Raw genomic sequence first — 25,964 nt, 5'->3', positions numbered from 1 at the left:
TGCACTTAAATGTAAAACAATTTAAATAATAATTAAAACAAAAATTCCTCTTAAAGCTATTTTTCTTGAGTACACGTCTACAAAAAGAGAAGAAAGCAATAAGGAAATGAAAGAAAAAATCAAAATCAAATTAAGAACCAACCACCTAGATAATGAGAAAGATTTAAAAAAGTTAAAAATAATCATAAAAAAAGGAAACGGGGGTATGGCCAAGATGGCAAACTGACAGTAGCAAATGGTGAAAGCTCTGTAACTGAAAACTTTTCTCTGACAGAAAATATAATCAAACAAATTAAAATCTGGAGACGCTTGTTAGCTAATTTTATTCACTAATAGTCGGAGAAAATAATTACTGTTTCAAATTCTTCAAAAGTTGTAATTTTTTGGTCAGAATTTCAACTGCTTGGTTAACAGAGAAGAGACTTCAATATGGGCCACCCAAGAAATGGTAGTAAGAATTCATGTGTTAAAAAATACATAACAGTCACTAATATCTAATATGCAGGATGTACTACTTAAAATAGACAAACTGGATGTCAAACTAAAAAGTTTCAAAGAGACCAGAAAGAAGATGGAACATTTAGAAATTCTTATGAAAAAACAGAGCACACAAATCAGTATGGAGGAAACTTTAAGGGATCATGAAGGAAGAACAACTGAAGGTGAGTTTCAGACTGGATTTCTTTTAAAACAAAATAACTGGCTCATAGAAAAGCTCAATGATTTAGAAAGACTGAAATGAAATAACATTAAATTTTATGGCATACATGAAAAGCATGACAATATAATAAACTTCTTAACTACCTGGTTACATAACACATTAAATCTACCGGAAACTTTTATCTTTTGGAATTGAAAGGGTACATAGATCCCTGACAGCACCTTTAAAGAAGGAAAACTCACCATCATGTTCAATTATAGTTAAGTTCATGTCCAGCAGAAAAAGACCAAATATTAAAAACAGTATGGTCCACACCACTTATTTCAGGTGAACATGTGGTCAGATTTGACAGTGATTATTCCAGTAAAGTAATGAGTAAAAGAAAATCCTGTTTAGCACTAATCAAGGAACTTAAAAAGAATAACATTAAAGTCAGTTTGGTGTTTCCTGCAAAGATCAAATTATTTATTTTTGAAGAAATCAAAATATTTAATATGCTGAAGAAGGCATCCACTTTTTTTAACAGCAATAAAATCCTTAGTAATACTGAAGAAATGGAGTGGAATAAAATATACTTGAAGAGACACATTGAGTTGAATTCCTAGAAAACTGCTTTTAAAATTAAAAAGCCTAAAAACAAGTGACTTTTATTCTCCGATTACAGAACTTTTATTTTCTGAAATAATGGAATAACCCTTTAAGTAAAAGATTTGTATTGGACTTTACATTTCAAAAGACATGTAAGTATGTATTTATATTTTAAACTAAAACATTTCTCATGATAAGGAATATAAAGTGTTTTACTGTTTTACTATATTTACAATGAAAGACCTAATTTATTTCATTTAGCTAAACTTATAAATATAAGAAATGTTAAACCAATACTTCCTGTAAGCAAATGTCATTGGATTATAAGCAACAGGATTGGTAACTTTAAGACAATAAGTTAAGGATTTTATTTTATTTGTTCACCTTTGCTTAGTATGTACATTGCTGGGTTAACTGAATGTCAGATCTAAGTAATATGCTAGTTAGAAGTGTTAAAGTGCTGGTGATTTTGTTTTCTTTGTTCCTACATAACACATTCCTTTCCCAGGTTATTTATGAAGCACAAATAACTTCAAACTTTTGAAAGTCAAAAAACAAACCACAATCCTAAAATCGGCCTCAGTTGCAACAAGATGAAGAAAGATAAAATATTTCAAATAAGCAGCTAAGAAGTGCTTACAGAAAGAACTTTAATTTAACAAATAAAAATAAAAATAAAAATAAATCAGATACATCCAGTGAATCAAGTGCTTTCGTCTCCAACCATTTGGAGACTTTATCAAGACAGAGCACGCCTCAACTGACAGCAAATTTATGATTTTATATTATAAATTTGCTATCAGTTGGGGCATGCTCGTCTCCAAATGGTTGGAGACAAAAGCTCTTGATTCACTGGATGTATCTGATTTATTTTTATTTTTATTTGTTAAATTAAAGTTCTTTCTGTAAGCACTTCTTAGTTGCTTATTTGAAATTTTTTATCTTTCTTCATCTTGTTGCAACTGAGGCTGATTTTTGGATTGTGGTTTATTTATGAAGCAACTGACACTGAGGAAAAACTTGAGAATGAAAGACTGTTCCATTTCTGTCAGAATCCTGGAGTTTTCCCACCTTGAGCTGAATGAAGAAACTTCAGATCAAAGTTCATCACTGATGTTTGTGAAAAAAGAAAACAACTTTTCTTTCTTTTTTTCAAGTATATATGTGAGAAATCTACTCAAAATAATATTTTTTTTTCTTTTCTTAGAAGTAAAGAATTAGTAAAACCAAAGCTATAGCACTATTTTATATTGAGCTGTTGCTGACATATAATTTGCTTACATTTTGCTGAATGTTAATAGCTTATGTAGTAGTATTATTAACTCTAACTATACATATTAATTATTAATTGAAATAAGTAAAGTTAGATGTTTGTTACTGATTAGAACAGCTTAAAAGAACTAAAAGGAATGAGAAATGTAGAGAGAAAGTTAGCAGGTGCTATGTGCTGTGAGTTGTCATTTTCATATACTGTAATTAAATTCTAATATCAGGATGTGAAGCTTAGATCAGAACAGCAGTACACAATGGCTAAAACACACATTTAAATTAAAGAAGCAGGAATTATTTTATATATATTCAAGATTGCTTGTAATGCTAGAATTAATAAGAGTAAAAATCTTATGAATAACAGGCAAATGTACAAGGAATGAAATATTTAATACATAAAATTAATAAAACAGTAGTGCCAGTAAGTTAAGATATATGTACACATACTATAATCTTTAATAGAGAGCTGATGATTAAACAGCTCTTTGGGAGATTTTAGAAATAGAATATATACAGAATAAGGCAGAATACTAGTAAGAAAATAAGATAGAAAACATATATTTAAATAAGAAACTACTTTTAAGAAAGATGTCTATTATATATACCTGCATATGGCAGAAATGTGAACATTCAAGATATCATATAATTTACATATAAAATCATATAAAATACTTGAAAATAATCAGAAAGCTGAACTTTGAAGCTTGATAGGTTGAACTTTGAAGCTTTTTACATGTATGTTATTAGATTCACTAAAACTACCTGAAATAATGCATTTCATAAGTTAAAACTGAAATGTGAGTATTTTATTGTTGAATACATGCATCCATTTTGATAGAAAGTAAAGTACATTTATCAGTATGTTTGAATCCACGAAGGAAGAACAAGATTTGAATTGAGCACATTGCAATTTTTAAATACAGACTGTAAATATTTTTTTGACTCCATGGAAATAGCAAGGCATTCTCTTTGGTCTTGATAACATACATATATTTAAGCAGTAGTTTAATAAGGTAAGGGATTTTTAAATATTTTGATATTTGTTGTATTAAGAGTGTGTTACACATTTTTTAGATATAGACACTTGTACTTTAAATTTAATTCTGAGCTTTTGTTAGATCTTTAAACTGTGTGTGTGTGTCTTTTAGCATGATAAATATATATGTGCTTTGATTTCCCTTTTGTGTTATAGTTTAGTATAATAAGGTTACATGTCACCTGTAGGTTTACAGATATCTTTATCTCTTCAGGTCCAACTCTGTTATACTTATTTATTTAGAGATCAAGTTATAATAATGTTGAATGAGTGAATAATTTAGAAATATTTAATAGGTAATTTATACTACTAATACATAAATAGGTAAATAATATACTATTTGTTGGATTATTTAATATTTGTGATTAATAGAAGAGGATTATTATACTTTTATGTAGTAATTGGGGAGTACAGTTTTAAATGGCAATATATATAACCACATTAATAGTCTATTTTTCACCTATATATAATAATAGATTAATTATTTGCAAGTCATGCAAGCTTTTGACTAGTTTTTTGAGGGATTTTTAGGTGGTGGTAGGTAGAGTGATAGCAGAGCAGATTGTCTATTTGATAGGCAAACAAGGAACTTGGGCATCCATGGTAGGTTGTGTTTTATTAGCAATATATAATGTTATAGTTGTAGAATTGTCTTTGTTTTTGTTATTTGCGAGTTTTAGTAGTTTAATTTGTAGAAAGGAAGAATTCAAAAAATGTGGAATGTTAAGATAGTGTTGGAGAAACACATTAGTGTTTTATATATAATTAAATTAATATGGTAGATAAATGTGACATATTATCTTTTAAAATAACAGTGGGATTCAATTAAGCGTACACTGTCATCTTCTACCACACATGGGCACAAAAACATTTAGATTCAGTACGCACCATGTAGAATCACGCACCAAGGTAAACACCATGGCATGCTAATTATGGCATAAGCAGCAGAATTACGTGCTAATTAACCAGTATAACATGGTGGCACTATTCAACAAGCTATAAAGCTCTGTGTAAACTCCATGCTGGTGTTTCCCATGAATTCCAAAACTTTTGGAATACAACTACTGAAAGGAGTCTACATGGACAGAATAAAACATAAAAGGTGTGAGATCTGTACATAACTGATCTTAACATGTGACAGCATTAGATACAGGTTGGATGCAGCAAAAAGGGAGTCAACAATAGCAACATAAACCTTTTTTGTGCCATAACAGAAATAAAGCTTTGCTCCCCAACCCCCAGATGAGCAGTCCACTTGTAAGTATTGCAGACAGATAAAAGTGTAAAACTGTGTGCTAATGAAAATAAATAGAAAAAAACATTAAACAGACTATTTATAGTTACATGTCAGCACATGCGATATGTAGCTGATGAAATGCGGGCATATCATGTAAGAGTCAGTACTCCTCTGTGCAGTATATCCCAAAGTAATATCCTTTCTTCCATGTTCAACACATAAACAATTTGGTTCCCCTTCAGTTTCCCTAGCTACATTGTTGCCATCTGGTATAGATTCAGGCCTGTCAGCATGGTGAAGTTGTAAATGAGGTCTGAACTCATTAAAATTGCTGAATCCCAAACATTTGTATCCATGTAGGGATGTATACGTACTGCTGGCACTGCCTTAATGTTTGTATTTAATGGCTGGCAACTGTGAATGCTTATATCAGGTGTGAGTGTCAGGTTAGACCTACAAAGTGTTACCTGTATGTCAAGGTTGGAAATGCAAGTAAGCAGCACATAATTTACAGGTTCTGTTTCTTTAACATCCAACCTCCTCTTCATTTGTTGGCAAATTGTGTTTTCTCTGTCAGTTTTTTTTTTATTTATTATTTTATTTTTTGGCCATTGTTTGTGCGATGTGGTTCTTAGTTTAATCATGGAAAATGGAGGAAGGAATGGAAGTTTTGCTGTGTTTATCTTGTTTGCTCACCATTACAGGATGGGCAAAAGGGAGACCTTAATATTTAGTAAATAAGGGAATGTCATATAAACATTTCTGTGTCAGCATTGCTAAAGAATGACAGTACTGTGTCTGTGGAATACACCTGCTACTTAACTGACTCTGTGGCAGCAGGTTTTAATATACTTAATGCAGTGATACATTCCTTTTTGGGGCCAAGTGGTACTGTGTTCAAATACAGCTGTATCTAACACTTTTAAGTACTTTTGTATTACCATTTGGTGTACATTGGAGCATGCTGCACACCTCCTTGCAAACATGGAGCCCAGAAAGTGAAGGGATTCATTGCTTCCCAAGCATTGCTAAAGACTGACAGTTAGTACTGAGTCTCTGGAATACACCTGCTACTTAACTGACTCTGTGGCAGCACGTGTTAATGCAGTTATTTCAGAGATACATACATTCCTTTTTGGGGCCAGATGGTACTTGGTTTGATTATTACTATATCTAATACTTTTAACTACTTTTGCATTACCATTGCTGCACATTGGTATGCAATGCACACCAGTGTGCAATAATGCATTAAAGAAAAGAAATGGGGAAGATAGGACAGTGGTGAAATGGAAAGAAAGAAGTGGGAAGAACAAATGGAAACCAATGCAGGAATGTGCAGGAGGGAGGTAGGAAAGAACCATAGCTATCCATTTTTTCAACAGTAAAAACTATAATATATGTAGAATATTAGCTGAAATTGGACTGTCATCTCCAGAGAGAGGGTTGACCACAACATAATCTAGGAAATTAGGAATTTTATGTATTTAAATGTGTTGAATTCTCTGATTCATTGTATTCTGAAGAAGTCTCTTGATGAAAGTGGCTAATAAAGTGTGTGTACACTAGTACAGTGTGATTTGTTTAGCCTTTCTGGTTTTGGCTTACTCAAGGTTTCGGCTATTTGTGGTTTCTCTTTTACCTCAGACTGGTGACTTTTTTTGGTTTCACAACACAATCATGTTGTATAGCTAACTGGATGGAATCAAGTGTGTCAAGAAGACATGTGCAAAATGGAGAGCTACGTATGAGATGATTTTTTTTTTTTTGTGGGATTGATGCCCATTTTTTTTTTGGAGACAGAGAGAGAGAAATGTTGGGAAAGGGACATAAGTATGGCTGGGTCTGGTAAGTTGGGTAGGTGAGCAAGCAATCAAGACAAGACATAGGGATGGTAATGGACACAAGAGGTCAGTGGACAACATAGATGGGGTGAGGGTAGTGTCATTTTGGATCCATGGTTATCAAGCTGGTTCACAGTGAGAATCGAGGCCTCACCCACTGGACTGTCATCAATGTCACCTCACTCTGCCACTAGCTGGAGTGCTTGAAGTCTCCTTCCCCTCCTGGTCCTATGTAAAATAAGGGAGAGCAGCCCCTCCATCAGTGTGATGTACAACCCTATGCACCATTCCTGGCAGTTCAGCATGGGTGATAAACTCACCGCCTCTGCTACTGCTCGCAGAGGGAACCACTAGACTATTCTCTGGGCCATAAATACCTGAGGGTCAGGTAGTGCAGGGGCAGCAGACATGGTGCTACCAGGTTGTCTCCCAGATGTACTGGACAATGGTGGTGGTGCTGGTGGATTGGGGGCAGATAGATCCTGTGCAGCAGGCCTACTCTGCTGTGCTGTGATGCATTTTGTGATGTGGTACACATGGATGACATGGGCACATTTTGGTGACACATAATAATATAAAACAATAACAATAACAAAAAAAAAAGAAAAAAAAAAAAGAAAAAGGGAGAAATAGTTGAAATGAGGAAAAACAATCTATGACATACACAGTAGAAAATGTTAGTACATGCAGATAGGTCTACATAGGTCTGGATTTCAACTCTCATTCCAATGCACCATCAGAAAACAGGATGGGTGCCTTATCCCTCTTTGCCACACAAACAGCTTGGCAAGAAAGAACTGACGTCATTCTTCACACAACCAATTGCAACAGAATGTTCACTGATATCAAACTATAAACTATATGCACATTTATTATATTTATTATATCTGGACATAATGCACTTAATGATCACACAATCTGTTATAATTATTGCTTGCAAATATACACCATTGTCTTACCTTTCTGTGTTTCTTGGTCACTCATCAGTTATCTGACCAGTACTCTGTAAGCCATGCTACATCACTGGCCTTAAAATGTGCGAGGATATTAATTGTTAAAAATATGACATACAGTTGCTAACAACTGAAGGGCATGTTGGGTGGCACACAAAAACATAAACTGCTCTTTTGGGGGGAGCAAATGTGAGTTACTGTTATGGCAGATACAAGGGTACACTGTTCTTTTGGGGGAGAACCAACTGAGTTACTGTTATGGTACAAACAAGCATTTTGGGTGATCAAAGGTGAATTACTGTATTGCACAAAGAATGGACTGTTTGTTTGGGAAGGGGAGAAAGGTGAGCTACTGCTATGGCACAAACAAGGATATATTGCTCTTGTTATTCTTCTTGTTTTGCATCCTGCCTGTTGTTTGATCTTGTAAGGTTGTAAAGTTATGTTAGGTTTAATTATTATTTTTTATTGTGTTATGATAAGTTTATATTAGTAGTTATTATTTATGAACTGTTGTATATCCGATTTGGTTTAATCTTTCACAACTGAGAGGTTTGCATAGTTTAACGATGCACTACCTGTTGATGATTTCCTACTTAGCAACAATATAATACGAATATAAGGCAAGTGGACTTTCCTTCACTGCCTTAGCTGCAATAATGATTGGAATTCCTTTATTTACAACTACTTTAGCTGTGTTTTATTTGAAAATGTTTTATATTTACTCTGGTTACATGAGTTTATGTGCTGTTATTTTGTATTATTTTATTAACGATCCGATTACTTAATGGTCATGGTTTTTTAATGGTTAACTGATCAGCTGATCGTTGTTCATGTGATTCTTTACTATTTAAACTTGTAAGGAGTTTGTTTTATGTAATGTGATGAAGTTGCCATATTCACGACAACGAAAAGCACTTCATTTAAATTAAAACAGTGAACTTTTCTCGTGCCTCGCTTTTTGTTGGAAATTAATTTCTTGTTATTGTTTGAGGTTGTAAAGTCACAAACTGCAATGTGTATCATTACTTTCTAACTTCTGTCTTTAATGATTTTCCAGTACAAACGTACAGTGCTAAACTGAGGACATGCAGGGATCATCAGTACTTTTGAGAGGTATGACTGTGTAATGCTTTGATGCCTGAGTCTTACTACTTACCAATGGACACATATAAGTCAAATACGTCTCTGCTGTCACATGTTAAGGTCATGTTTGTACAAATCTCCCACCTTTTAATTGCTTCCTCTACCAAATGATGAAATACAAGGATATGCCATAATATTATTAATAAACTCCAGGTTCAGGACATACCTTGTAAATAAAGCAGTTGCTACAGTGTTAGCTCAGGGCTGATTCTCTCTGATGCAAGCAGTACACAGCCAATACATGAAGAGGTAAAGATTGTGTGAGTTGCCTGCCATCAATGTTCCTGTATGTATTGAGTAGGAGGAAGGTGTTAGGCCCCTAGGTGGTGAGTGAGTGTGCTATGCGTTGTCTCTTAGCCAATGCAAGGGCATACTGAGCATGCCTATATCTGCCTACACCCACAGCAACTGGTGGTCCCCCCTCTGACATCTGATCTGTCTGTGGCTGTGGTGGCCTTTGCACTGGTGGTAGGATATCTGCCCCTTCCCCTTGCTGATCCTGCTGCAGCTGTTTACTCAGATTATGTTGTGTAGCATGGCACATACTGTGAAGATTTCAGTACATGTCCATGGATTGTACTGCAGGGCTCCCCCAGATGTATAAAGGCACCAGAACCATGACAGTAGATGTCCAAACACATTCTCTATGAAATTTCTGGTCTGAATGTGTGCCTCATTATTATGTTTTTCAGTGTGTGTGTGTGTGTGTGTGTGTGTGTGTGTGTGTGTGTGTGTGCGCATTTCTGATGGGCGTCATCAGCCATGGTTGCAGTGCATAGCCTGCATCCCCCAGTAAATGCCCCTGTGGGATATCCTTCCAACAAACATCTGGTGCAGTTGGGAGGTGTGCCAGATACGTGAGTCGTGGTAAATGCCATGGTTGGCAACACATGGTTTCAAGATATTCCCTTTGCATTACACACAACTTGGCATTTGATAGAGTGGTAGCCCTTCCAGTTAATGTAGAGCCTACCCTGTTTCCCAGGTGGTGCCTTCATATCTACATGAGTGTAATTATGGCACCCAGTACTTCAGGGTAGTGTGCTACCTGGTAGAACTGTTGCATATTTCTGCCCCTCTTCTCAGAACTGTGGAGAAAATATATGTGCTCACTGGCACGTTGCAGCATAGCATCCAGGAATTGGTGGAGAATCCTGGATGTTGATGCCTATCACCCCTATCATGTCCCCCATTGGTCTCTGAAAGGTACCTGTAGATAAGATTCTATGGGCTTAGTTTCCACTGGGATGGGTTCCCCTTGGTTGGCTCTGACTCTGAGTTGAGGGCAATAGAGGTTGCACAGTTCTTGTAGTGTGTCCTTGTCCACCCTGTAGTGCTCTGCAATGTCTACATCATGTAGGTTTTGATAAGTTAAATGTGGCCTGAAAACTCTTCTCCTTCTTGGCCTAGGCCTATTGGCAGCAGCAGCAGAATTAGCTTCAGCCTCTAGCACATACAAATGGATTAAAGCAACAGCAGCCCCTAATATTCTGTCTGTGTAGACTTTCCGCGTCTGTACTCCAAAAGTTTTGAAATCCACAGGAAAAACCAGCACGGAGTCTACATGGATGGTTTATAGCTTGTTGAATATCTCCACCAGACAGATTAGCATGCAATTCAGCTGCTTATGCTGTAATTAGCATCCATGAAACACAGACAAAGACAGATGCAATCCATTAATAATATAGACCATTATAAAAAGGCAAACGTGCAGCTAGCCAAACTGATGGTGAGGAGAGTTGTATATATTGGGAAGACTGCAAAAACGCTTTTTCTTCAGGGTATATCTGTACAGAAGAGTGCTGAACTTCAGCAGTTATGCTTCCATTTTGTCACCTAAATAATACATATGCTAGAATGTATTTAAGAGTAATGTGCAGCAAAGGCTTTTACATTTTTATCCGTATGCATTTGTTAGACGTACTGATGACATTGGCTTGTTTGCCATTTCAAAGGTACACATGATTGACAATACATGAAAATGGAATGCTGTGTAAGAACTATGTACAAATGTTTTGGGGATAAGTCCTTTGATAGGCACTTTTAGCATTTTAAAAATGTTTTATTAACAAAATGGGTCATCTGCCTGTTCTTTTGTGGGGGAGGGGGCAAAGGTGAGTTACTCTTATGGCACAAACAATGATATATTGCTCTTGTTCATCTCCTTGTTTTGCATCCTACCTGTTGTTAGTATTTCACATCTGTAGACTGTTTTATGTTTCTTCAGTGGGTAATGCTGACTGGCTATCTTTTCTGTTTTATCTGGAAACAGTTATTTTGTAGTGATGTGATACTTATGTGTATTATACTTCTGTTTACTTTTAGGACAGCTATAACTGTCAGTCAGGCATGTCCCTCAATGGAGTCCCCCCTTCAGTGCTGCTGAAAAGTCATCGTAGATGGGTTTCAGCAACATGGTGCTTTTCTCTTGGAATGGTGCTTGCAACTAGCCTGGAGGTGAGGATTTCCTTAATGAATATGGACACACCTCCGCTTTTGGTGTTCCAGTCCAGGTTACATGGCTGAAAAGTGTCGTATGTCGTATTTTCTCATCCAGAAAAAAAGAGGTCATTGTTCCCCTCTACTCATCACTCATTAGACCCATTATAGAGTACAATGCCCCTTTTGGTATGTACCTCACAAGACATCTACAACAACTGGAAAGGCCACAGAAATACCTCACAAAGAGGATTACCAGCCTCAAACAGATGCCCTACGCAGACCATCTCAAAAAAACTCCAACTTTACTCCGTCGCATATCACCTACTCAGAAGTGATCTCTGCCTAACATACAAAGCTATGTCAAACCCAGATCTGTTGGACATGCTCCACTTAAAGGAATCCCAATCTCTCTGAGCTACATGCTCTATATACCTAAACCTTGTCACCACAATAAACAGAACATGCCGGAGGGATAGATTCCTGTCCCAGAGACTTCCCATACTCTGGAATAAACTACTTATCTATATCAAACAAAGCTCCTCATTAACACTCTTCAAGAAAAATCTTGATGATTGGATGGGAAATAGGAAATTCACCCTGGGGATCACCTCTATGGCTCTGCTCGACAGTGGCACAGGAAAATAATTTTCTTGGGTGGCAAAAGCCAGGGTACCTTTTTGGCTAGGCTTGTATAGGCCCCAGGGCCAATAGCCTAGTACCTACCTATGAACCTATGAAAAGGGATGGGGAGAAATGTCATGGGGACTGGGAATATGGCAGCAGATTGTGCAGGATGTGAATGCTGTGGGTGGCCATGCAGAACATATGAACAGGTGTGCCGAAAGACCACTGACATGATCAAGTCTGCAAGGAAGTGTTCAGCTACAGTTGACTGTGACCAAATGGTTATTGGGGGATGGCCTGCTAGGGAACCACAACTTACCCCCAATGAAGAGTTCCTAGCAAATATCCAAGATCAAGAGAGCTCCCAGGACAGTGAAGTACAGCATGTGCTGGATGTGGACACAACACTGTCTGAGACAGCAAGCACATCCCAGGAGCAGCTTCCAGGTAGACTTTGTTATCTGAACAGTTGAATACTGTTGTATAGTAACACAACTGAAGTGAAAGTTACTTCTGTGTCACATGTCTTTTTTGGGGGGGGTTGAAGATTGCTACAGTTATAGGTTTCTGTTGGAGTTGTCAGCCACACTCTTGTTGAAAGTAGTTAATGCACATATAAAGCGGTAAATGCATTATCCCCTGTGTAACTGTTAATTGTGATGATGCTGTCCTTACCTCTGGACTACAGCGCAGTATGTCTCCTGCAGAGTGCAAGCCAAATATTTTTATGTTAGTACTGAGGATCAATTTAAAGAAATATTATAGTGTGTGATTTTGATCTCAGTCCTGTTGTGTGTATTGCTGTAATGTCTGTAATAGTGACAGCCCTGTTAGTTTGTTAGCATATATTGCACTATAGTAGTGCAGGTATTAATGTATTCCTGTGTTTATTGCTTTTTATCACAGGTGATCATGACAGTGGGAGTGTGTGTCATGTGCCACCTGATGTTAGTTTATCAGCAGACTCTAAATATGATGGTGGCCAAACTGAGGTACAGTCAGGGGGTGCAGAGGTTGAATTTGACACAGAGGTTGGCATACAGCCATCCCCTGCATTTCCATTGTATACCGCCAGTAGGCTTACACCTATCCAGTCCACAGATGTTGGACAGGTGGAGGGCAAGGACACTGATCAGGGAAGTGTGGCTACTGCAGTTTCAGTGCCTGTTAAGTATGGCCATCGCCAAAGTGTGGGCAAGGTGCCACATAGGAGGATTGCTAGGGGTGCTTGGAGGGGGCCTGCTGTCCCTCCTCCACCTGGTGCAGGTGTCATTTCCTGTGTCACTCAATAGATGTTTAGGGCCATTGTGGAGGCACAGGCATTTTCCCATAGGTGCTCCACACAAATGCTCAGGGTTGTGGATGTGCACAGTTTGACATGCGTGACTGCTTCCACAGTGTTACCGATTCACTGGATCAGATGAATGACATGTTGGAATGAAGGGTGTCTGTGATGGACCGAGGGGTGTCAGTCATGGAATGAGCAGTGTATGTGATGGAACATCTGCCAGGAGGGGAAGGGCATCCTCATGGGCATAGGTCAGCCACATCATCTGCTGTCAGCCAACGTGTCAGTTCCTGATTACGCTTCCATAGTGGCAGTACTTCCACTGCTCCATCAGTGAGTGTGCTGTCCACACCCAGACACTGCAGGCCATGGGGTCATGGTCCTGGGCATCCCCATGAAGGGAGCTCATCCAATAGACATCGGTCACATTGAGGTAGTAGCACTGCATCTGACTGTGGGTGTACCAATGCAACTCCTGACAGAGCTAGTTCTCATGGTCGTGCACAACGATGAACTGTCACCTCTGCTATGTATGACTCACACCTGTCTGACAGACCAAGATGTAGAGCTAGCACAGAGTTTCACTGTGTTCATGCAGACACTCACACACCAATTTCACCTGGAGGACCCCTACAGACACACATGTACACAACAGTTACACATTTTGTCTCTCTGGTCATTTATTGTTTTATCCCAATGTCTGCCTTCTTCTCCTTCTTACTCACACACATACTCACCAACATTTTGTGTCAGCCTTGGCTTCCTGCCCCTCCACATAAGACCCTGTGCAAGTGATGATAACTGTGCCATATCCCTGTTTTCTGTCTTTTGGATTCAGGGATAAAAAAAAAGCTGTGTGTGATGCTCAGGGTGCATAGCTAACTTAGTGCTTAGTATACCTGCATCGGTGTTGTTGAACTGGTCATTGTACCTTTGACTTACAGTGGCATTGACAAGGTATACAGTTGATAGCATCATAACTTCACAACTTTATAGTGAATGCTCTTCTAAGGGCTATGAAGTCAGAAACTGCAATGGGTATAATTACTTTCTAACTTCTCTCTTTATGATTTTCCAGTACAAATGCATGGTGCAAATCACAAGACATGCCATCATATTCAAATCTTAGGACTGTATGACAGCGTTGTAGTCAAATCTCATTAGAACAGTAATGCAGTATAATGCTGTCTTTTGCATGTACCTCATCAGACACATGCAGCAGCTGGAAAGACCACAGGGATTTCTCAGCAAGATAAAACAGGGCCTACAAACCATGCCATGATGTATGTGGATAGATTAAAAGCCATATCACTGTAAATCTCCATGGTATAGGATGAGATGACATCTGCCTGGTCTCCAGGCCAGTGTCTGACCATGTCCTGGTGGGATGACTGCATATCCAAAACTCTGATACAGCTGATGACATCAGCATTGTCTGTTGAGAATATGGTAACAGTGTCCTACATGCAGCTGTAAAAGGCTCTCAGTAATGTCAGACAAGAGCTCACACACACACACACACACACACACACACACACACACACACACACACACTTGACTGCAGTGAGAATAAAACTCCTAAGTACACAGATTATAACACACACTACATAATGCAAGCTCCACGGCACGTCTGACTTTTGCAAGACTGCAGTTGAACTTATAGTACATGATATCAGCAGGCCATGTGTGAGACAAGATTTTAGCAGACCTGCATAGGTTCATAGTTTCATAGGTCCATACAAGGCTACTACCATAATGATCCTATGTTCATCAGGTTCATAGGATGTTGCTCGGCTAATGGACCTAGGACATTTTCAAGTCTAGCCAAACTGTACCATTTTTCCATTATAGATCAAGATATGTAATCTATATTTGTGAATCCGTGATCAGCACTGATTGCTCCTGTCTAAGAGTGACATAGGTGAAACCCCCAGGGTAAATTTATGATTTCTCATTCAGTTGTCCAAGTTACACTTAAACAGGGTCATTGAGGAGCTCAGTTTCCCGTGAATTGGGAGTTGGTTCCGTAGGTGTGGCAATCTCTGAGAGACATATCTGTCTTTCCAGCATGTCCTGTTGATGTCATAGGCTAGGTTAAGGTCCCTGCAGTGAATGGGTCTTGTCCCATTTAATTTGCAGAGGTACAGCATTTCCATTAAGGCAGGGATTGAGAGTGCTCTGTAGGCCAGGAACAAGTTGCATCTCAGCAGTTTATACAATACAGAGTACAATAAAAGGGCCTTCAGTCTGTCCATGTTGGCCATGTGTTGAAGTCCCTGGATTTTAATGGTGAGAAACCTCTTAGGTCTCTCCAGCTGCTACAGGTGTCTGGTGAGGTACATGCAAAAGGGAGCACTGTACTCTATTATTGGTCTGATAAGGGATGTGTACAGTGGATTGATAACATCCTTAGTCTTTGATGCTATGTCTTTACTTACAATGTGTGCAAAGTAAAAGGCCTACATTACAACTGTGGATACATGATGATCAAAGTTGAGGTTGCTATCAACCCGCATTCCTAAATTTCTCACCATTGGGTTGGAACTTAGGGGGTATTAGTGTAATTTTCTGGGATTTCTCCTTTGCTAAATGGGATAATAATGCATTTTTGGATTAAGTTTAAGTCTGTGGCTTTTGCAACAATAATTTATGTATGTCAGTCCATTTTGCAGTATGTTGATATCATTTTGGGATTCAATGATTGCACACAGTTTGCAGTTGTCAGTGAACTTGGTGAGCCACAGGCCATTTGTTATCACCTGCATTTCTGAGAAATAGATTCCAAACAATAGGAGGCCCAGCACAGACCCTTGTGGAACACCACTGGTAATGGGTCTGCTGGTAGAGGTGGAATCCCCACCTATAACTGCATGATTTTTGTTAGTGAGACAGTTGGCTACCCATCTTATGATGTATGGGTTAATTTCCAGCTGGGGGATTTTCTCAATGATGCCTGTGTGGAGGATTGTGTCAAAGCCCTTGGCCAAGTCAAGATAGGAAGTATGTATTGACTTGACTTCATCCAGGGCTTTGGTGACACTGCTGAAGAATTCCACTAGGTTTAACAGGCATGATATGCCCTTAATGAAGCCATATTGTGTCAGGTTCAGAGTTTGAAGGTCACCAATGTCCTTGTTGATAAGGTCCAAGATGATTCTCTCCATGGCCTTACAGACAAGGCTGGTCAGGCTTATGTGTCTATAATTCCCTGGGTGGGTTGAGAGAACCCCTCTGTGCAAGGGGAGTACAGTTGGTGTTTTCCACTCTGCCAGGACAAAAGCCACTACTCAGACTGTGGCTGAAGAGACTACTCTGTGGTTCTGCTAACTCTTGCTTTACACCATTTAGTAAGCAGCCTGGGACTTCATCTGGTCTCATAGAGGCTATGTTTTTGGCCTTGGCTAGTGTGGTTATGACCTCTTCTTTGGAGAAAACAGGTAAACAACTGGTGACAGGTATGCTTTGGGTATGATTAGTGGAGACAGGGGTGAGAAATGTTTGCCAAACCTGTCTGCTAACAGGTTGGCAATGTCCTCAGGTTCAGTATGTGTGGTACCAACCACAATGAATTCAGTGCAAAGCTGGGCCTTCCCTTTTACATTACAGACATAGTTAAGAATGCCTTGTAATTATCCTTAGATATGGATACTAGTTTAGTTTTGTAATTAGCTGTAAAGGACTTTACAAGATGTCTAATTTGTTTGTTCAAGCTATGGAAAGTGTTCTGCTGACACTGTTCCCTCTAACTCCCAGATATCAGTTTCTTTCTCTTGGTGTACAACTTCATACAGGAGTCTTTACAGTCAGTGGTGGCATAAGGTTTAAAAATATTTATGCCATCTCTTACTACAGTTCATCTGCATGTCCCTGTTCAATACACACACTTCCCTGGAGTGATCATTTTACATGGCAGTCCCATGCCCTGTTACAAATCATTAACACAGCTTCAGTACAGTATGCCAGGAACGGGATATCACAATACTCTGCACTGTGGGTAAAATGTCCTGTATTGCGTTTGGCCCATATACTTCACATTCATACCTCTCAACTGTGCAGATATTCCAAAATGTCCAGATGTTTTCCTAGTCAAATATATGGCTTGCTGCCATATCACTTAGATGATCTCTGGCCTGATGTGACTCAACATACATTTGAGTGCATACCTCTCAACTGCCATGATATGTGGAGAATGTACATTTTTTTTCCTGGCAAATCACTGGCACATCATTGCAGAGTGCAGTCAAAAACTGATGACTGACATTTGAGTTTCAAACTTCATGCTTTTCAGCTCTTCAGAAAGTTCATGCTAATGTACAACCTATACGTTCTATCAACTCCCTAAATTTTGAAGTGCAAAATTAAACATCTGACCCTATTTATGGCCCTTTGCCCACATTTCTCGCTCTAAGAGGTTGAGGGTGTTACATTCTAAAACAATTCCTATGTGACATCTATGTTAAATGTGTCCCTATTACTGGTTATTTGTCTTCATTAAGTTGGCCTCTGTGCAGGTATGTTGCACTAAGAGAATGACAGCTATTTGTAAAGCCCTGGTGATCATTGTGGCAATCCATGCAAATCCATGCACTGTAGGTGTTCTCTTTAACACAGAATTGCTATCAATGTTTGCTTACAATGTTTCTCAGCCAGCAACACTGCTGCGATCTGCAATATCTAGCTGAGGCTCACTGCACCTCATTAATATGCATGGCATGCTGATGCGTCCAATGAGCTGTCGAACTAACATGTACACTCCATGTAGGCTCTGCGTGAAGCCTACATGGAGTTTATTGAATCCCCAGGTAAATCTTTTTAAATACACATTATGGATAGCTTTAATCTATTGTCTATTTGTGTAAATGGATTACATTATTGCAACAAAAAGAGGAACTGCTATACTTTGGAAAAAGTCTACTGTAATGCCTAAAGTCATTGAATCCCTTAATGATTCTAAAGGAATGCTAAACCTTGCAATAATTAAATATAATGGCAAACTCTGTACACTAGCTAATTGTTACTGGATCCCTGGAATAGGTGGAAGAGTGGCTAAAGATCACTTAAACTTACTATAAAGTCATTGGAAGGGCAGTTTAATTTTAGCAGGGGATTTTAATTACATATCTAGTAAAGAAGATACAAGTAAACAGAAGAAAGCTAAAATACTGGCATCAGCTAAATTACTGAACAGATGAATTAGTAATAATAACTTAGTTGATTTACTAGTAAAAGCAGAAGATAAGTCATTTTTCTTCACTCATTATGATAGGATTTATGCCTCTATAGATTTAATTAATAAAGTGAATTATTTAAAACATATTCCTTGTCTTTTATCTGATCATAATGCACTAAGTATTAATATAGTAATGGATATAAGGAAATTTTGGATTATTTATAGAATCTCAGTATATATGATGAAATTAAAGAAATTCAAGAGTTATCTTAAGCAGCAAATTGAGAATTTTTTATCTTTGAATGATAAGGGTCAGGTTAGTAAAGTCATACTATGGGACTGGTTAAAAAATGCATATTAAAGATAGAATGGAAATATGGGCTAGTAATAAAATGAAAGAGTGGGATAAAGAGTTGTTAGTAATACAAGATGAAATATATAAAGTGGGGTTTGAACAGCAAATAAAGAAATTAAATAATACTGAAGTCATTAAAAAATTAGTGACAAAATATCAGTTTTAAATCATAATGTGCAGATAGCTTTAGAAAAAATAAAACTGCACAGCTTTGTGATGACTTCAAAAATATACACAGATTAGCTAACAGAAGTAAGATGTTAAGCAAAAGACACAGATCAATAATATCCAAAATCCTCACACTAATAAGCTTACTTCATACAGAGATGAAATGTTTAATATTTTTTTAAAAAACATGACAATCTTAATAAAGATACAAATAATAATCCTGATGATTACAAAATTGACAATTTTTAAAAGAAAATGTTGCTAATAACTTAACGACCAACAAATATCTTTGTTGAATAAGCCTATTACCCTGATAATAAAGAAGACTTAAAAAATGGAAACATGGTAAAGCTTCAGGGTTAGATGGTTTAACTATGTAATTATATAGTCAGCTTTTGTTAGAATATTTTAAAATTACCGAGTGACATTTTCAGGATAATTCAGATTGACAAAATAATTCTGCCCTCATGGAAATTTTCTGTAACCCTACCTATACTTAAACAAGGAAAGGTCAATAAGTCTGCTAAAAACTCTACCTGTGCTGGTCTTTCACTTAGGACCCCTCTGTTTCTTTCTCTTTGCCTATACTCTGATATCAATCCTTGATATGGAAGGCAGTCTCTAACCTGTAGTCCAAATAAATTATTGATGTCTTCCCATTCTATTACCTTTCCCTCTATAGTTATTTGCTCCCAAGACCTTGATTCATTTGCCAGTTTTCTCCAATAAATTCCAGCCCCCTCTTACCTATTGTCTATATCCCTAATTGCAGTCATCCCTATATGCAGAATCTCCTTTCTCTTTACTTCTTGGAATACTTTCTACTACTTTAGGAATATAATATTCTATATGATTGTTGTTATTCTACTTAAAGGGGCACATCCAAAATCCCAGTCTCTCCTTGTTGCTTAGCCCCCCCCCCCATTTTATCCTCATCCCTTTTCACTTTAAATTATAGTTTTCTGCTTGTGCTATGTATAGGAGGAGCGTTAACTGTGTTCACCTGAAATACCGCTTCAAATCAGGTCATCCCAATCCCCCTTGTTCTACTGGAAAAATCAGCTTATCCCACTTGACTCTTGTCTCCCCCTTCCAGATAAAAGTCTTCACCTGTTTATTAATTGCTATCCACAACTTCTCCTCTGGATTATAAAAATATGTCTGACCTATGTATAAGACTAAAAGGACTAAAAACATTTTAACTGCTTGTATTTTACTGTCCATATCCATATAACAGAGCTTCAATTTTCTGTTTTTGTATTATCTTTTGTTTAGTCTCTTCCCACATATCCTTTGCTGCCACACTGGAATAATTTTAATGCATACTTCTAAATACTTCATTTTATCATGTCCCCATAAATATGGATATTGCTGAACTAATTTGTGTATGGTACATAATTTACCGCTATTGCCTTTGTTTTATCATCATTAACTTTGTATCCCAAAAAGATCTGAAATTGTCTCAAAATGTTCCACAACACTGTAATGTCCTTTTCTGGTTTTGTGAGGTATAAAGTAATATCATCTGCCAATACAGCAAGCTTTTATTGATTACCATGCCAATTATATCTTTGAATTTCTGAGTCCCTTATTTTCTTTGACAATGGTTTCTAAGTATAATGCAAGTAACAAAGGGGAATGAGGACACCCCTGCCTGGTTCCTCTGCTCAAGCAGAAATTATCAGGGAGGACCACACCCACATTAATTTTCACCTATGATCCTTTATATATCATAGGTTCATAAGTTCATAGGTGCTTACTAGGCTAACGACTACAAGGCTCTTTTTAAGTCTAGCCAGGCATCCCAACTCTCTGACAAGTTCTGACACCCTTGATAAGTGTAAGCAGGGGTTTGGGAGATGCAACATTTATAAGCTAGGGCCTGACTGATGAACTATTTACAGGCTGCCTGTGTTCATTAAAGACCTAAGTGCCAAACTAGGGATGAGTTTCTTCTCCCCTATCCAGTTGTCTAGGTTGGAATTGGGTTAGGGAGGAACTCTGCTTCACATGGATGTTTAGTCTGTTTGAGAGATGGTGTAATCTCTGGGATACATGTCTGTCTGTCCAGCAGGTCCTATTTATATCACAAGCAAGGTTTAAGTCTTTAGAATGGGTAATTCTGTAGCTGTTTGTTTTGTGGATATACAGGAGGTCCATCAGAGTGGGGTCTGACAATGCCTTGTATGTCAGGCATAGATCTCCCCTCAAAAGCCAGTAGGAGACAGAATACAGGGATAGAGTCTTGAGGCAGTCTGCACAGGACATTTTACTTAAGCTCTGTATTCTTTTAGTGGGGAACCTCTGTGGATGTTCCAATTGTTGGATATGCCTGGTTAGGTACATATCAATAGGGGCATTGTACTCAATGATAAGTCTGATGAATGCCAAATTCAGTGGAACAATGACTTCCTTGAACTTGGATGCCATACCTTTGTTTATAAGTTGTGCAACATAGAAGGATTTCCTCACCACACTAATGTAGACACGTGATAGTCAAAGTCTGGATTACTATCTATGTGTGTCCTAATCTACCTTATAATTTTGTCAGGGAATGCAAATGCTTCCATAGACCTGCTCATAAAGTCCCAGCTTTTACCATTCTTTTAGCCATTACAGACAGTATGAAGCTGGATCTGATGGATCTTTACCCTCTTTATGTATTACAGCTACCACTTTCTTGCAAGATGTTGGTACTTCTTCTCTTCAAATACTGTTAAACAAAACGTTCCATATCTTAATCAGTTTTCCCCTCCTAGCTTCCAAACTTCCACAGGAATACCATCTATTCCTGGAGACTTTCCTGTAGATTGGTTATACATCACCATTTTATCTCATCTACTCCTATCCTAACTGTTAGCAATTGTACCTCATCTACCTCTAACCCTGGCATATTTAATTCTTCAATAAACATTTCCATTTGTACCTCTTCTTGATTTCCATATTTCTCTGCTTTATACAGGCTATCACAGAATTTCTGAAATATTTCTAATACCTCTACAGGATCTCTAGCTACCTTCCTTGTTATAGGCAACCCAAGCTTGGTAACAGCCCCTTCTACTTTCTGTTGCCTGAGTTGTTGTGCTAAAAGTTTTTGTGGTCTAGAGTTATCAAAAAACAGTAGCTTAACATCAGTCTTTCTAAACTGATTCATATTATTGAGGTAATTCCTTATTTTCTGTTTAGCATTATGCAGTTACTCCTCTTCTTGTTCTGTGAGATTCTCCCTATTCTGCAACACTTTAACATCTCTCAGTCCCTCTAAACAATTCTTCTTACTTCTTAGCCATATCTCCCTTTATTTTATTTACACCCTATTTTAAACTCCACTTTAATTTATTCCCACTCCCTAGCTTTTCAGAAAAATTCTATCTTTTCTGATAGTTCCTGAATAATTTCAACTACCCATTCCTTAATTCTTCTCTTTTCAACAGATAAATGGGAAAGCACCAAAGTCTCATTTTTATTTCATTACCCTGTGCTTTTATTTTAGTTATTATTAGTGCATGATCTGAAATAGTTATTTGGTGCACATGAAGACTTTCAATTGAAATTTACATGTTCCTGTGAAATGTAAATTCTTTCTAGCCTAGCCTAGCTTTTTGGGAATAATATGTAAATTCAATCTAAACTCCTAGTACTGAATTCACATCTTCCATGGGAAATATTTTCATACATTTCTTCAAAAGTCTACCCTCCATTGTTATACTTTCCCTTCTAAGCCCCCAGACATATCCTCACTGCTGCAAATCAAATTCCATTCTACACCTGTAAGTAATATTCCTTGCTGAAAGCTGATTATTTCTCCCAGAATTTTCTTGAGCGCCATTACAGCAGTTTTAGGAGGAATGTAAATACATGCCAGTGTACTCCCCCTCGCTTGCCAGTAGCCCCATAGTACTGCAATTCTATCATTATTATCTTTTTATCATTTTCTATCACTATTGGAGCTCCTCTTACAATTAATATAATTACTCCTCTTTTCCATTGTCCTGTATTCTGCTGAATAACCGTCCTGAAAATCTTTCTTTATTAAATTCACGTGTTCAGTTATTTCCAAGTGTGTCTCTTGCAGCATATTTATCTGCACTCTACATTTTTAATATAATTCATTACTCTTTATTGTATTTATTTGTGAGGCCATTGACATTTAAAGACATTACAGAAAGCATCATTGTATTAAAATGTATTATTTACACCTTTTATGTATAATAGCTTTTTTGTTAAATGTCTAGTTCCAGCTTTTGTGTTACATGCATGCACTGTTTGGGAGGTTGAACTTTTATACATTTGTTTCTTTTCATATCCATTTGAGCCTATGTCACATCTTACAAAACTTTTTGTTAGAATGCTCTCAAACAGCAACACAAACACACTCTCAACACCCCCAAAAACCTATTTACTTAACTTAATCCTAACACTCAAAAATATGTATATCTTCAAATATTGACGTTTTAACCCCATAACAAGAACAAATGTCCCAAACTGACAGCTACACTCACAAGCTTGAGTTAACCTAAAATAAAGGTTATCTATGCTAAGATGTACTTCTGTCAAGTGTTTTCTGTTTTTGTCTTATCTTTATAGCTCTCTGAGCTGGGAAAACACCTGAATGCTTTTAGAGAACATTACTTCCTAGACAATTTGTCTTTTTTCTAGCCAATTTCTCTTTATCGGATTGTAGCCAATTTCTCTTTATCAGACTGTCTCCATGGAGACATGAGGACCAGATTCAGAATTGCTACATTTATTTGCTAGAGAAAAGCCTTATATTATTCAATATTCTTTTTAATTTGCTTGCTTTCTCTGAAAACTTTTTACTAGATCAAGCCAAGAGCCCCAGTCCAGTTACTCCTCCCATGAAAGAACGAGAAAAAGCACATTAATTTTTCTTTTGTCATGCTCTTTTAACCAGACTTTTTTTCTTCTTCTTCTTTTCGCATTCCCATGCCTACATTTCTTAAAACTGCTGAAGGAGAAAGAGAGAAGAAGGGAGAAAAAAGCAGGTGCACCTGTTTGCAACAGTATCCCAGTTACACTTAAAAATAACTGAGAAAATGGTGCTTTATATCATGCAGAGCAAATCATGCATTATAAAAATAGTAATATTAAGAAAGAATTTTGTTTTACTTACAGTTAACTTTCTCCCTCCTCTTCCTCTCCCCTAAGTATTTTTCTGAACAGTAATGACATGAATAAGGGCATATGCTTTAGAGTCCACCACAAGTCCAACAAAGTAAAACAAAGTCCAATATTTCCAGATTTTCTTGTTCTGCCATATTTCACAAATATAATCATAGCTTTGTAAACCCATATTCATTAATTTCCAAGTTACTGGTTTTATTCTTATCTCCATCTCCCAGATCTTCTCTGCTTCATTTTCAATGTACTCTCAAGTCTTCTTGCTGACTCTTGTGCTCCCTTCCTCCTCTCCAGCATTTTCCACTGAAACATTGGAAAAGGTTTCATTGGCATAGTCTCTCTATGGTCTTTCTACCAGAACAACAAGAAGCAAACTCTTATGTTTCACAGCTCACTTTTTGTTGGACAAACTTTAGAATTTCCTCCTTAGTATGTACTTCATCAAAAAATGATTTTCTCCCTCCAGGAAAGAATATTTGGAAGATAGCTGGGTACAGCAGTTTGAATCTCACACCTGTTTCTCAACATTCTCTGAAGAGTGGAATAAATGTACTCCTCTTCTGCCTGGTGTACAATGAATAATCACTCTCCACAAACACTTTGCTGCCTCCAACTTTTAGTACTTTGTCCTTCTGCCACAATTTTGTTCATAATCAAATCCTTCTGCTGGTAGGATTGTATCTTTAGTATTAAAGGTCTAGGTTGCTTTTTCATAGTCATGTTTGGAGCATACATATGATGTGCCCTTTCAACTAACAACTCCTGCTGTGGAATACCAGTCCAGTTGCTTATTTGTGCTTTTATAAAATTAATATAGTCTATTTCTTCCAGCTTCTCTGGTACAGCTGAAAATCTCAGGTTTTCCCTACGTGCTCTGTACTCCAATTCTATTATTTTTGAAACATCTGTTCTTGAGCAGTCTCATATTCAGCCAGCCTTTTCTTAATTTCAACCTCTGATTTTTTTCAGTTTTATCAGCTCATCTGAATATCCGTTTAAAGCCACTTCCATTTTTTCCAGCCTTCTGTTGTTTGAGTTGATATACTCCATTAGCATTTTGTTTATTTTACCCAGGACTGTATGCAGTTGTCTTATACTTTCCCCTAGTTTACTGGAAGTCATGTCTGGAGCTTGCACTGCTTTTTGCTGAACAGCTGCACATTTCTCAGTCAGTATGTAACTGTAATAGTCTCTGTTCAGAGTCTAGCCCAGCGATCAGTCAAATCATACCAAGTCACTCGCAAAAGAAGGGTCTTTTCAGACCTTGAAGTAAATGCTTTTATAATCCAATTTGGATGTACAAAACACATAAAACAAGTGTCTATTCAGACCAAATAGAATACTTCACAAGTTGTAAGGAATAATCCACCTTCAGAAATGGTAAAAAATAGTATAAAATAAGGAACTTTATTTTAACAAAGAGGTAAGCGCTTTCGCTATACAGCTTTATCAAACCATCACAAGTTCACATCTAACACAAGTAAATATATAACCCCATCATTAGAATGATTCTCATATTAATTGACAATCAAATAATAAATCAATAATCTATTTAAAGAAACATTAAAACACTAATACATAAAATGCTAACCATATATATATAGTTAAAAAAACAGTACTTAACAATTAAAGAATATATATACCGACAAAATCATTCATATATAAAAGAAAAATGTAATAAATATTGATTATTCCTATTGATTCCTTCCTATAAGCCAGTCTAGTCCAGATACAGATTTGCTGTATCCAGGACTGTTTGTAAGCTCCTGAGCCCCCCCCCCAAGCCTTTCTGTGTTGGAGGGAAGCCTTCTAGCTTATCAGTGGGAGTGGTAAGCACTAGGTAACCTATCTAGCACATAAGGAGTGGTTCTGGTCCAGAAATTAGAAGTTATGTACCTACCATAACGTTCCATGTTAGTTGTCTTCTCTTGCCTTCTTTCTTGCTGGATGGGTTCGGAGCCGATCCTCGGCTCCGACTCGGCACTTGCTAAGCTGGAGAACTCCTTTTACCAGCTCGAGGCAACCCTATATCCCATGATGCAAG

At 37.4% G+C, this 25,964-nt stretch overlaps 1 protein-coding gene across 1 annotated transcript in view; it reads right to left on the bottom strand.

Moving 5' to 3' along the window:
* KCTD19 (potassium channel tetramerization domain containing 19) overlaps positions 1–25,964 on the bottom strand; it is a 955,229-nt gene that overhangs the window by 9,943 nt on the left and 919,322 nt on the right. The window contains 1 exon segment of the mRNA XM_044079536.1: positions 8,615–8,657. Coding sequence (XP_043935471.1) covers positions 8,615–8,657 — 43 coding nt within the window.

This window comes from Protopterus annectens, chromosome 8.part0 (assembly GCF_019279795.1).
Source record: "Protopterus annectens isolate FY-2018-M chromosome 8.part0, PAN1.0, whole genome shotgun sequence".
NCBI classification, from domain to species: Eukaryota; Metazoa; Chordata; order Ceratodontiformes; family Protopteridae; genus Protopterus; species Protopterus annectens.
This window is presented reverse-complemented; position numbering and strand designations above follow the sequence as displayed.